This window comes from Pristiophorus japonicus, chromosome 3 (assembly GCF_044704955.1).
Source record: "Pristiophorus japonicus isolate sPriJap1 chromosome 3, sPriJap1.hap1, whole genome shotgun sequence".
In the NCBI taxonomy this organism is placed as follows: domain Eukaryota; kingdom Metazoa; phylum Chordata; class Chondrichthyes; family Pristiophoridae; genus Pristiophorus; species Pristiophorus japonicus.
Genome location: NC_091979.1, coordinates 206,407,022 through 206,421,567, shown reverse-complemented (window position 1 = coordinate 206,421,567; position 14,546 = coordinate 206,407,022). Strand labels below are relative to the sequence as shown.

General features: G+C 46.3%; 1 protein-coding gene across 1 annotated transcript in view; it reads left to right on the top strand.

The window, feature by feature from the left end:
* LOC139260081 (sperm-associated antigen 16 protein) overlaps positions 1-14,546 on the top strand; it is a 1,616,547-nt gene that overhangs the window by 133,652 nt on the left and 1,468,349 nt on the right. Inside the window, exon 7 of the mRNA XM_070876216.1 lies at positions 2,363-2,480. Within this exon, the coding sequence (XP_070732317.1) occupies positions 2,363-2,480 (118 nt within the window). The remainder of the gene's footprint in view (positions 1-2,362; positions 2,481-14,546) is intronic.

Here is a 14,546-nt window from a genome sequence, read left to right as displayed (position 1 = left end):
TTTCTCCACCAAGGCGGCCTTCAACCAGGGTCTCCCAGTCGTCAGTAGTGATGTCGCACTTCACCAGGGAGGCTTTGAGGGTGTTCTTGTAACATTTCTGCTGCCCACCTTTGGCTCGTTTGCCATGAAGGAGCTTCGCAAATAGCAGTTGTTTAGGGAGTCTCGTGTCTGACATGTGAACTAAGTGGCCTGCCCAATGAAGCTGATCTAGGTATAACCTCCACCATGTTCTTTAAGCTGGCCTTCCCCTGCCCACCGGGTCTCGCTTAGGGTGGCTATGTCGATATCAAAGAGTCTAAGCTCCCGGGCAACTATGACAGTGCGGCACTCCAGCCTGTCACTGTTGGAGCTGTCCATTAGGGTCCTGACGTTCCACTCCCCGAACTTCCTATTAAATGAGTGGAAGATGCCTGTACATGAGTTCTTTTAACGTGGGGTGGTCGTTGCACATCGATCACCACACGGACTTAGCTGAGCAAGGTCTTGGTCCAGTGGCAAGGGGGTCCAAGACGACTGGAGACCAGGCACTGTTATATGAGCTTAGTTGCTTACAGCAAGATGTTGGATGCAAGCTCGGCGATGAGTAGTGCGCTTGATAGTTGGTGGTTGGAGGCAGGCATTGAGGGGGTCAGCGGTCCCCTGGAGTTCAGTGTGGAAGGTCAGGGTGGTCACATCCATGGTACTCACCACGTGCTGGGGGAAAAGAGGCCGGTCATCGGTGGGGAAGGAGAGGCCCAGTCGTCGTTGAAGGGTAAGATCGCCGTTGAGAAAGCCCTACCAAAACAACTTTACCCTTGTCATCTCCCGCCATCCGGCAACTTTTCACCCTCAACCTCTCCCCTCCCACTGTCTAAACTTCCCCTAGCCCTAATAGACCCTAATAGGGGGTCCATTTTCTTAATACTTCACTTTAAACCCTAATCCTACAAATCCCATAAATTCGGGCCTACCTCAGGTGCGAACCCCCCCCTCCAAACATCCACGCCTCTCACCGACGACGACGACTGGACTACCAGCGACCGAGCCTCCTGCAATGCCGACCTGGACCTGGACCTCTTTCTTCATCGTCCTTAAATCCTATAATCCACAAATTCGGGCCTATCACGTGCGCGAATCTTCTTCCTAAACCCCACATCACTCTTCGACAACGACCGGACCACCAACAACGACGACCGAGCCTCCTACTGCAGCAGTGATCTGGACCTGGACCTCTTCCCTCCTTCAGCGACCTTCTCTGGTGATCTGCTCCTTCAACGTCGACTTAGCTGTCCCACCCGATCCTCGGCGACGCTCTGCAAGCCAGGTGAGCCTCCAACGGCGACCAGGCTCCCTCCAACGTCGACCGGGCCCCCTCCAACGACGACCGGACCTCCTCTAGCGACGATCGGGCCCCCTCCAGCGGCGTTCGGGCTTCCTCTATCGACGAGGACTGGGCCTCTTCTCTCCAGCGACGACGACTGGCCTCTCCTTCTACCTCAACGATGGCTGGACCGGGCTTTCTTCCCTTCAACAATGACTGGGCTCTTTATTACACACTTTTCCACACACATACTTTGAAGCAAGAGTAACTGGATAGTGGGAACCCCTCCTCCTCTCTATCTTAGGGCTGCTGAGGCCAATTGTAGCTAATCAACTTTTGATCAATTGCTGCAACATAGCTCTTTTCAAATTTTACATCGTGACCAATTGGATTCATACACATTTATGGCAGAAATTCCCTCATTTGGTGACAAAGTTGTTGGATAGGGACACGTTAAACAATTATAATGAACAACCCTTAAGTGCTTGGGAAATAAGGTCAGATTGACCCACTAGTTGGGACTGTTCATTTTGATTAGGTTGTAAATACCTGTAAGATCGCTGAGACAAGGAATAAGGCAGGATATGATGGCCACTCTTGTGATCATTAGAACATAATTTTCATTCATTCTTTTGACAAATCTGAATGTTTTTGATTCTAGTGTCTAACTATGGCCACTTGGTTGAAACCAGCTGCGAAGTGTGAACATTTTCTTGTTTCTATAGTGATGAACTACCCATGGCTCTAGGCCTTATTTTTTTCTGTTTTCTCAGAGTTCAGCAGCAATGCTTTTAACCAATAAGGGAATTAAGGGTTACGGGGAGCGGGCGGCTAAGTGGAGCTGAGTCCACGGCCAGATCAGCCATGATCTTGTTGAATGGCGGAGCAGGCTCGAGGGGCTAGAATTCTAATTCTTACGTTCTTATGCTGAAAACTCAATTTTGAGGATGCTGCTTGGCATTTCAAAACATTTTGCCTACAGGATATTCAGGGGAGCTTAAAGCAATATTTGTAATCCTGATTTAAATATGATTTACTTATAATCTGTTTGGGATCTTTTAGGCTTAAGAAGCACTATGAATCATTTGAACCTACTCTGAAGAAGATCACAGAGAAATACAATACTGCACTAAAGCACAAAATGCTGACAAGCTTGGAGAAAGACAGAGCTCTTGTGCAGGTTTGTAATAGTAGCTGCTTGAAAGGCAAAATTATAAAATTTGAAATTGCTGTTTGCTTCCATTCTGCCACAGTTCTGTAATTTGAAACTTGTGATAGAGCACAGAAAATTATTTTCCATTCATTTTCAGCATGCATTTTTGATAGCATTTCTCACCTTTTTCCTTGCATAATTTACCATGGGGCCTACATGTCTCTGTTTATGAATCTTACCGAATAAATGTGTGGTGGAATGTAAGATGCGGGAGATGATGAGCACCAATGAGCAAATCTCTCCTATTTAGTGCTATCTGAAGGATTCTTACCTTCAAAGACACAAACAAAAATGTTGGGTTTTCATAGGATATTGTCATATTGCTCTTGTGTAGAAGTATTATAGAATTTTCTCCTACATCCTCTATGTCTATTGCAACTTCAGGGACTTTGAAACATTGAAACGTCTATCTAATACTTTTTATTAAATCAAATCAATTGGATAATAAGTCAATCCCTTACATGCAGTGCAATTATAACATTATGGGCTCAATTTTCCCCATGCTGTTTTTTGGCGTACTGCAAGAGTTACACCCGTTTTTTTGGCCCTGACTACTCCAAAAAATTATTAGCAAGATTCCCCGTTCTATTTTTTGAATTTTGCGCCACGCAGCCTGACCTTTAGCTTCGGGGGCGGGGGGGAGGGGTGGGTGGAGCCTAATGTCTGCGCTGAAAAAAAATGACGTGATTGCTATGGGCAGTACAGCTCCCGGTCTGCATTCGGCTATTTTTTAAAGAGCAGTTGTGTGTGAGAACTTTCATTCTCATTTGAAAAATCAGAGCTGCAATACAAGATGCAACACAGCACAAGAACCAAGAATTTCTTACAGGACGAAGTGGAGGCACTGGTTATTGTAATTGATGCAAGATGTCACGAGCTGGACACCAGCAAAGGTCACATAAAAGTTTCACCAAAAGAAATGAAGAAATGCTGGAACCAAGTTGCAGAAGATTACTGTGCAATGGAGGCCAGTGCAAAAAGAAGTGGCAGTACCTTGGTCAAGTAATTAGTGTAAGTAATATTTTCATCTATTCAATGGAATTGCAATTGTAAATGTGACCATCTGTATATGTCCCACTCAGCAGAAAGACACCCTCTCTAAAAAGTTATATTTTCATCTTTGCAGAGGAAGGTGGCACACAACAAAAGGGAAAGAACTCGAACCGGAGGAGGCCCGGCAAATCTGCACCCATTGACACCCTTGGAAGACAGGGTCGCTGCTTTGATGGGTCCTGCCTGGAGAAAAGCAACCACCACTGCACAAGCTGGGCCCACACTCGAGGGAGAGGGCAAGTCCTGCAAATTCCACAGTCTGGCTTTCCTAAATGTTACATACTGCGCGGGCTAACTATGCTTCGGTTCATGGAGATGTCTCCGTCAGCTACGCTTTCGTTGATGTAATGTGCTATCATTCATCGCGGTCCTTGAAATGAACCTGCTGCCTGCGCTGTGTGAGCCTACTCATGCCACCCTGCCCCTTCCTCTGCTGCTAACCATTTGTCTGTTCTGTTATATTTTGCGGAACTTGAGACCAACCCTGACGAGGCTGAAGCCGATGCAGAAGAAGATTCAAACACGGCGAGACTGAAGAGGAGAACATCTTCCAATCCCACCTTCCAGACCAAGAGCATGGGGGTGAAGGGGAGGTAGAGGTGATGGATGAAGCCCCCACTGTTGTACTGACATTGGAGGAGGTGCAGGTGCCGCTCATTGAGGTGCAAACCCCTTTCCTGAGTGGTACAGGTGTTGGTGGGACAATCCATGGTTTCTCACAGTCCGAGTCTGGGGATTCCAGAGGGGTGCAGCAAGGCCCACTCAGGGAACCACCGTCCGAGGCTGCAGGTCCCAGTGGGATGCAGCGGTCACACCCAGGGTGAGGAGGGGAAGGAGAGCTCAACAGCGCTCTCGTGAGGTGCAGGATCGAACAGAGGTGGTTCAGATGATGGCAATGAGTGCGAAGAGCATTGACCTTACACGATCACTCCTGGACACCATCAGTAGGGTGGGTGTTGAGGTGTCGGGACAAGTAACAACACTCTCACGAGAAATGGGAACACTGTCCGGGAACATGAGGGAGGGAATGCCGCAGGCAGCTGATACAATGTTGGTGCATATGAGGGAGGGAATGTCGCAGGTAGCTGATGCGCTGTCAGTGAACATGAGGGAGGGAAGGTTGGAGGTAGCTGAGACACTGTCAGGGCACCACATGAGGGAGGTAATGTCGGAGTTAGCTGCTGCAATAAGGGAACACGCCCAGACCTTCCACCCATTGATAGAATCAATTGCCGCTCCCACGTCAATCCCCAGACCAGCCTTGAAGCGGCCCAAGCTGGGCATTCCACATTACCGCCTAATCCCTTCCCCCACCCCCCATCAAGAAGTGCGCATTACCCGAGATGTTCGAAAGAATGAGCTTGGGAGCAACTTGAGAATCGCTGCGCCACCGCCTGCGGGCAGGGGTGGAGTCAACAAGACCAAGCGCAGCGGGTGGTCTTAGAATAAGGTGGAGGAGAGATGGGTGCAGCCTTTCTTTGCTGCTGTTGTTATTGTTGTTACTGTTGTATCTGTTCTCAAATTAAAACATTTTTGTAAGTTACCTAAATTTACAAGTTTAAACATTTTTAAGTGATCTTAAAGTTTGTAAATGATAAAGTTTGTAAGTGATCTATTTTTATTAAAGTTAAGTACAAACAAGTGTTTGTTAAATTTTTAAATAAAATATATTTTAAACTATAACTGAACCATTTCCATTATTTGTTCCATTATTAACACAACTTTTTTTAAGTAAAGAAGAATAATTTCCAGTATTTGTTTAATTTACACAACACAACATTGCGGAACAGGTCCAAACAGTAAATATGGTCCATTTTGAATAGTTGCCACTGAGCCTTCAGGCAGCAAAGCATTCATGGAGTAATCGTTAAAGGGGTGCCCTCCTCCGCTGTCGTGCTCTAGGTTCAGGTAGTTGCATGGCTTCCTCTTCCTCCTCCTTCTATTCTTCCTCCTCCTTCTATTCTTCCTCCTCCTGCTCGTCATCTGCATCTTCCTCCTCATCATCAGCCACTCTCACCTCAAGTGGGTCTTCTACTACCAGCTGCTGCTGCCTCATGATGGCTAAGCTATGCAGCATACAACAGTGAACTGACCGACAATCTCAGGGGAGTATTGCAAGTAGCCTCCGAAATGGTCCAGGCATCGGAAACCCTGTTTCAAGATGCCAATGGTCCTCTCGATTATGTTGCGTGTTGCAATGTGCGACATGTTGTATTCCCGTCAGCTTCCTTTCGGGTTACCCGAAGGGGTATCATGAGCCAGGTGGGCGAGGCCGTACCCTTTGTCTCCCAGCAGCCAGCACTACTCTTCTGGCTGCTGCTGAAGCATGGCACATATAGTGCTCTCACATAGGATGAACGCACCATGGGTGCTTCCAGGGTATCTTGTATCAACTTACATGATGCAATGCATGTTGTCACACACAAGCTGCACATTAATGGAGTGGAAGCCTTTTCTGTTCCTGTACATCTCAAAATCCTCCAAAGGTGCTCGCAAGGCGATGTGGGTACAATCAATGTACCTTTGGGAAGCCAGCAATCCTGGAGAAGCCCACAGCCTGGGCGGTCATGGTAAACTTTATGTAGTCATTCTTCCAGGCCTATTCTGCAGCAGTCACCTGCCGAATGCAGATATGTGTTGCATGTTGAGAAATGGCGCAAACACCCCCAGTTGTGGCCTGGAATGATCCAGATGCATAGAATGAAAGTGCAGCTGTAACCTTCACTTCAACTGACAAAGCAGTCCTCCTGAAGCTTCTAAGTTGCAGGGCTGCTTTTACTAACTCTCAGATCTCAGTTACAATTTCTTTGCAGAAATGCAGCCTTCTCACACAGTCTGCATCACTCAGGTGCACGTTTGAACGCCTGTCTCGATATACCCGATGTGGTTAAGGCCTCCTGCCCATCATCCTACGTGCTCTGAGGTTCCTCATGCGATGACGTTGAATCAATCGTCTCCTCCGCAGCACCATCATGCAGAAGGCTTGCACAAGGTATAGCATTGTCAGTATTACCCCCATGATTAAATTGTACCTTTGCAAGAAGCTCAAAACTGCAGGACAAGCTTGTTTCTTCTCTCTTTCCTCGAGGTCGACACCCAGGTCTGCGCATGCGCAATAGGCTTGTTTAGAACGGGAAGCTAGGTATTCAAATGAGGACATTTGGGGAACGAAGTCTAATGCGATTCTTTAATTTTAGATTTTTTTCAAAGTACCACCACACCACTTACTGAACATCTCCTCACCGGGCTCGAGGGTCGGCCGGCACGGGATCAACACCCCACCTGGCTGCTGCATAGAGTAAGGGTTCTCATCCCTTCAGTTCAGCTTCCACCCCTCCCCGCAGGGCTTCTTTTGATGCTGAGCCCTTGTGTCCGGGCGAGGGAGCGATTCTGCCGGCCATCGTACCAACCCTCGAGCCCAGTTTGGAGACCTTCGGTGGTGGCGTGGCGCTTTGAAAAAAATCCAAAATTAAAGAATTGCATTAAACTTCCATTCTCTGTGTTTTAAGTTTGAAAAAAATTAAGCTTCATGTGATGCATATTCTCTTCATTCATGACTCCCTCCAAAATTTCGCCTAAAAACAATGGCGTTATTCTGCGCCGATTTTTTTTGATGTGCGCTGGTTTTTCGTAAGTGCCCAGAAGGTTTTTTGGGAGTGATCACATACGCCATCCTAGGAGAAATGTAGATTGGCCAAACTTGCATAAATGTGAAAAACTGGCGCAAACATCAGGTTACGCCCCCTATGATGCAAAAAAAAGACCTAACCTTAAAAAATCGTAACTAACTGAGTTACGCTAGCACACAATCTATGGGGAAACTTGGATATTTTAATTAGGCCAAAAAAAGCGGCGTGCACCAAACAAACAGCACCGATCACTGGGGAAAATTTAGCCCTATAAATCACATACCAGGGACTCCTTCAAGAGATCGAAAGTGTGCCATCTTGACTGTTTATGCGAGCCTCACCATGACTAGATTTAAAGGTCCTAAGGAGCTCCAGTGTCTGTATCTTTTTATATGTTTAATTACGTCTTCCTAATGTAATGTAATGCTATTATGTCAATATATTCAAAATACACCTGGTTGATCTCCCTTCAATGAGTCTGTGCAATAACAACTGTTTACTCACTGATGAGAAACCATGTGTATCAGATATGGCCTTCCCTTTATCTCGTTCCAGTACATTCATAACACAAGCCTATACCAGAGTACATTCCTAGCGTTCTCTTTGAATGATTTACTATGGGCTCAATTTTGCCAAGTCCATTTTCTGGCGTATTGCCAGAATTGCGCCCATTTTGCTCCAGAAATAATTTGCCAAAATTTCCCCAATGTATAATTCGAATTTGGAACCGCGCAGCGGGTCCAGTCGCCTTGGGGGGTGGAGCCTGCTGTCTGCGCCGAAAAACGATGCTGCACTTTCTGCGCATGCACGGAAAAAAAGTTACGTTTTTGACATTACTGCAATGGACGCGCATGCGCAGTACATCTCCGAGTTGGCAATCGGCCATTTTTAAAGAGCCAGTTTTGTGTGTGAGAAGGAGTGCTGTGAGCGCATTGGAAAAATCGCAGCTGTACAAAATGCAAGGCTGTGCAAGGACCAAGAATTTCTATACAGGAAGAAGTGGAGGCACTAGTTACTGTGATTGAGAACAGATGGCAGGATCTGGACACCAGCAGAGGTCACATAAAAGTTCCACCCAAAGAAATGAAGAAACACTGGAACCAAGTTACAGAAGATTACTGTGCAATGGTCAACAGTACGAGATCTGGAGGCCAGTGTAAAAAGAATTGGCAGGACCTTGGTGAAGTAGTTAATGTAAGTAATATTTTCATTTATTCAATGCAATTGCAATTGTAAATGTGACCATCTGTGTATTTTCCACCCAGCAGAAAGACACTCTCTTTAAAAAGTTCAGTTTTCATCTTTGCAGAGGAAGACGATACATAATAAAAGGGAAAGAACTCAAGCAGGAGGAGGCCCGGCAAATCTGCACCCACTGACACCCTTGGAAGACAGGGTCGCTGCTTTGATGGTCCTGCCTGGAAAAAAGCAGTCATTACTGCACAAGCTGGGCCCACACTTGAGGGAGAGGGTAAGTCCTGAAAATTCATCATAGTCCTTCAAATCAGCCTGCAGCTTGGCCTGCGATGTGTGAGACTACCCATGTCACCCACCCTGCCCCCTCCTCTGCTGCTAACCATTTGACTGCTCTGTTATATTTTGCAGAACTTAAGGCCAACCTTAATGTGCAGAAGAAGATTCAGATGCAAGGACATGGGGGTGAGGGGGAGGGGGAGGGGGAGGGGATTGAGCTGAATGAAGCTCCCACTGTTATACTGACATTGGAGGAGGTTCCGCTCATGGAGGTGACAGCCCCTTCTGTGACTAGTGGTTTGAGTCCATTGTTTCACACCTTTCGAGGTTGCGGGTCCCAGTGGTGGGGTGCATCGAGGCACACCAAGGGCCCCATCATCCCAGGCTGTGGGTCCCAGTTGTGGGGTGCAGCGAGACAGACCCGTGCGCAGGAGGGGATGGAGAGCTCGACCATGCTCTCCTGAGGTGCGGGATTTAACAATGTGGTTCAGATGATGTAATTGAGTGTGGAGAGCATTGACCTTACCCGATCACTCCTGGACGCTGTCAGTGGGGTGAGTGGTGCGGTAGCGGGACTGTCAGGAGAAGTAACAGCAATGACACGAGAAATGGGAACGCTATCCGGGACCATCAGTGAGGGAATAGTGGCCATGAGGGAGGGAATGTCAGAGGTAGCGCAAGCCACGTCATTGGCCATGAGAGAGGGAATGTTGCAGGTAGTTCAGACAGTTTTGCTCAACATGAGGGAGGGAATGTTGCAGGTTGCTGAGACACTGTCAGGGCGCATGAGGGACGGCATGTTGCAGTTACCTGCTGCAATAAGGGAACACGCGCAGGCCCTGCGCCCATTGACAGAATCAACTGTCACTCCCATTCCAATCCCCACACCAACCCAAAGCCGGGCCCTCCACGTTGCCACCTGATGCCGACGCTCCCCCTCCCGCCAAGAGGTGCGCAGTCCCTGAGATGTTAGAAAGAATAAGCTTGGTACTAACCCCAGAAACACTGTGCCACTGCCTGCAGGCAAGGGTGGTGGAATGTCCAAGACCAAGTGGACAGTCTTAGAATAAGGTGGGGGAGAGATGGGTGCAGCCTTTCTTCGTTATTATTGTGACTGTTTTTTCTAAGTTATGTAAATTTACAAGTTTATAAGTGATCTTAAAGTTTTTAAGTGATCTTAAAGAGTGATATTAAAGTAAAGTTGATACAAGAATAATTTTATTAAAGTTAAGTTAAGTACATTGTTAAACTTTTGAATAAAATATATTTTATATTAAAACTGAATGATATTCCATTAACACAACACAGCATAACACAAACATGATCTATGTGGAACAGTTGTTGCTGAGCCCTTAGGCATCAGTAAAGCGTTCACGGATGAGCTGTTGATGCAAGGCCCGAGCAATCGTTAAAGGGGCATTATGGCTCGCCGTGCTCTGCTGTCGTGCTACGGCCTTGGGCACTTGCATGGATTCCTCATCCTCGTCGTCCTCCTCCTCCTGTTCGTCATCTGCATCTTCAACACATTATCATCAGCCACTTTCACCGCAGGTATGTCTTCCACTACCAGGTGCTGCTGCCTCATGATGGCTAAGTTATGCAGCATGCAGCACACAACATTGAACTGACCGACAGTCTCGGGAGTACAGCAAGTAGCCTCCAGAATGGTCCAAGCATCGGAAATGCTGTTTCAAGATGCTCATGGTCCTCTCTATGATGCTGCGCGTTGCAATGTGCAACATGTTGTATTAATGGTCAGCTTCCATCCGGGTTACGCGTAGCTCCTTTTCAGTCAGAATCAGGTGAATTTATAATGGGGAACTAAGAAATGGCAGCCCAATTGAACAAACACTTTGGACACAAATAACCTTCTGGAAATACTAGGGGTTCGAGGGTCTAGCGAAAAGAAGGAACTGAAGGAAATCCTTATTAGTCAGGAAATTGTGTTTGAGAAATTGAGGGGATTGAAGGCCGATAAATCCCCAGGGCCTGATAGGCTGCATCCCAGAGTACTTAAGGAAGTGGCCCTAGAAATAGCGGATGCATTGGTGATCATATTCCAACATTCTATTGACTCTGGATCAGTTCCTATGCACTGGAGGGTAGCTAATGTAACACCACTTTTTAAAAAAGGAGAGAGAAAACAGGGAATTATAGACCAGTTAGCCTGAAATCGGTGGTGGGGAAAATGTTGGAATCAATTATTAAAGATGAAATAGCAGTGCATTTGGAAAGCAGTGACAGGATCGGTCCTAGTCAGCATGGATTTATGAAAGGGAAATCATGCTTGACAAAACTCCTACAATTTTTTGAGGATGTAACTAGTAGAGTGGACAAGGGAGAACTAGTGGACGTGTTGTATTTGGACTTTCAAAAGGCTTTTGACAAGGTCTCACACAAGAGATTAGTGTGCAAAATTAAAGCACATGGTATTGGGGGTAATGTACTGACATGGATAGAGAACTGGTTGGCAGACAAAGCAGAGAGTTGGAATAAATGGGTCCTTTTCAGAATGGCAGGCAGTGACCAGTGGGGTGCTGCAGGTTCACTGCTGGGACCCCAGCTATTTACAATATACATCAATGATTTAGATGAAGGAATTGAATGTACTAACTCCAAGTTTGCAGATGACACTAAGCTGGGTGGCGGTGTGAGCTGTGAGAAGAAAGCTAAGAGGCTGCAGGGTGACTTGGGACAGGCTAGGTGAATGGGCAAATGCATGGCAGATGTAGTATAATGTGGATAAATGTGAGGTTATCCACTTTGGTGGCAAAAACAGGAAGACAGAATATTATCTGAATGGTGACAGATTTGGAAAAAGGGAGGTGCAACGAGACCTGGGTGTCATGGTACACCAGTCATTGAAGTTTGGCATACAGTTGCAGCAGGCGGTGAAGAAGGCAAATGGCATGTTGGCCTTCATAGCTAGAGGATTTGAGTAGAGGAGCAGGGAGGTTTTACTGCGGTTGTACAGGGCCTTGGTGAGGCCACACCTGGAATATTATGTTCAGTTTTGGTCTCCTAATCTGAGGAAGGACATTCTTGCTATTGAGGGAGTACAGCGAAGGTTCACCTGATTGATTCCCAGGATGGCAGGACTGACATATGAGGAGAGACTGGATCAACTGGGCTTGTATCCACTGGAGTTTAGAAGAATGAGAGGGGATCTCATAGAAAGATATAAAATTCTGCCAGGTTAGAGGCAGGAAGAATGTTCCCGTTGCTGGAGAATTCCAGAACCAGGGGTCACAGTCTAAGAATAAGAGGTAAGCCATTTAGGACCGAGATGAGGAGAAGCTTCTTCACTCTGAGAGTCGTTAACCTGTGGAATTCTCTACCGCAGTAAGTTGTTGATGCCAGTTCGTTAGATATATTCAAAAGGGAGTTAGATATGGCCTTTGTGGCCAAAGGGATCAAGGGGTATAGAGAGAAAGCAGGAAAGGGGTACTGAGGTTGAATGATCAACCATGATCTTATTGAATGACGGTGCAGGCTCGAAGGGCCGAATGGCCTGCTCCTGCACCTAATTTCTATGTCTCTATGTAGGGGCGTCATGAGCCAGGTGGCGAGGCCGTACTCTTTGTCTCCCAGTAGCCAGCTCTGCCCTTCTGGTTGCTGCTGCTGAAACATGGCATAACGCTGTCGCGTAGGATGAACGCATCATGGGTGCTCCCATGGTATCTTGCATCGACTGACATGATATGATGCATGTCATCACACACGAGCCGTACATCAATGGAGTGAAAGGCATTTCTGTTCCTGTACATCTCGGAATCCTCCAAAGGTGCTCACAAGGCGATGTGGGTACAATCAATGCAGCCCTGTACCTTTGGGAAGCCAGCAATCCTGGAGAAGCCCACAGCTCTGTCATAGATTGCTTGGGTGGTCATGGGTAACTTTATGAAGTCATTCCTCCACACAGTGCAGCCGTCACCTGGCGAATGCAGAAACATAGAAATCCACAGTGCAGACGGCGACCATTTCAGTCCATCGTGCCCACGCCGGCCCACAAATAGCCACACGGCCCTCGATCAGCAGCCCGGAAGGTTACATATAAACCTATGAACAATGGCGGAAAGGTAAACAGCACCCAGCCCAATCAGTCCACCCCACGTAACTGCGACACCCCTTGCACTGAAACATTCTACACTCCACCCCAACCGGAGCCATGTGATCTACTGGGAGAGGCAAAAAACAGATTAAAACCCAGGCCAATTGCGGGGGGGGGGGGGGGGCGGAAAATCTGGGAAAATTCCTCTCCGACCCATCCAGGCGATCGAAACTAGTCCAGGAGATCACCTTGGCCATATTCGATTCACTGCAGTACTTACCATCGTATCTGCGCCAAGCAACAAGAGGTTATCCAGTTTAATCCCACTTACCAGCTCAAGGTCCATAATGTCTTCAATGCTCGAGGCCTGACTTTGCATAGCCATTGTAGAGTGAGTACTAATATGTGGATATAGATTTTAAAAGCTTACTATAGTTATTCTGCCTATTACACCTATACTTACAAAAGCACTAGTGAAAAGTTAAAAAAATAAACAACTTTACTTGCTATAGCCATGTTAAAAACTATTAAAGGGGAATTGTTGCACATATGAGGTACATGGAAAGGTGAATGTTTAACTCGAGATTAGATCTTGGGTTAGAAAAAAGTGATGAGTTATGTTTCAGGGATATACGGTGTTCTGAAAGGACAGAAGGTGGTGTGGCCATATGTGATGGGGACAACTGGGAGGTAAATGACAAAATCTAACTGGGGTATGCTCTGGCCACTGGGTTAACAGAAGAAGGAGGAAAGTTTTCTCTGAAGAGATAAGAAGGATGGATGCATACAGGAAGTTATTGGCTCAAAAATAGCTGTCAAATTAACAGTGAGGCTAATAGTGCTTGCTGTTATTTATGTGCAAATGCCACAGCAACTTCGGGCAAGGACAGATATGCGATTAAGCACGTAAATCCAAATGTTACTGTCCGAGATGCAACGTTCCGGCATTAGCTTCGCAAAAACTGCATCTTGCTGTCTAACTCCCCATTCAGATACATTGAGCAGCGTGAAGTTCCTGTACTTGCATGGTAGATACAAACTAAACTCTCCACAGAAACTCAGGGCTTGTCCACTTGAGTACCCCTTTAACAGCGTGATGTGTTAATTACTGTTAGTCAATCTCTCTGGCACTAAAAATGATCCATGACAAGTGTGGAGTCTCATTCCTTCAGGTTTTAATTGTTGTTGGAGATTTTTCTTTGTCTCTTTCCTCTCTCTCTTAATCCAATTTTTCGTTCCATCTATTTATTTCTCTTTCTGTACCTGGTTTGACATTGAATTCACCATTCTAACCTACACTTCCTTGTTCAGACCTTGCGCTTTTTATTTCACAATTACTTCAATCTGATTGGTTAAGGAGATACACAGTTGCTTTCCCTGTTCACTCAATTCTCAGATGCCCAGTTTCCATCAAGCAACTTGCACGATAAAATATCATGGAGATTAAAAGGGCAAAGGCATGTCTAACTGGTAGTGAGTGCTGTTCATTGGCCTGCCACAGCACTTTTTGGGCCATTGTAATTAGATAATTTATAATAAATTGGGAATTCAAAAAATAAAACAGTGCAGATGCTGGAAATCTGAAACAAAAACAGAAAATGCTGGAAGCACTCGGCAAGTCAGGCAGCATTTGTGGAGAAAGTTCAAAATTAATGTTGCCAGAACTGAAAATTGGGAAACCCAAATGCTCCAGAGTTAGAATTGGTTAATGTAATGCGTGACTGCTTCATGACTCATGACTGTGAGAGACAGTACTCGTATTCACTTGATATCCGTAAATGACCCAGACAGCATACAGAAGTATGAAAAGATCATCAATCAGGTGTG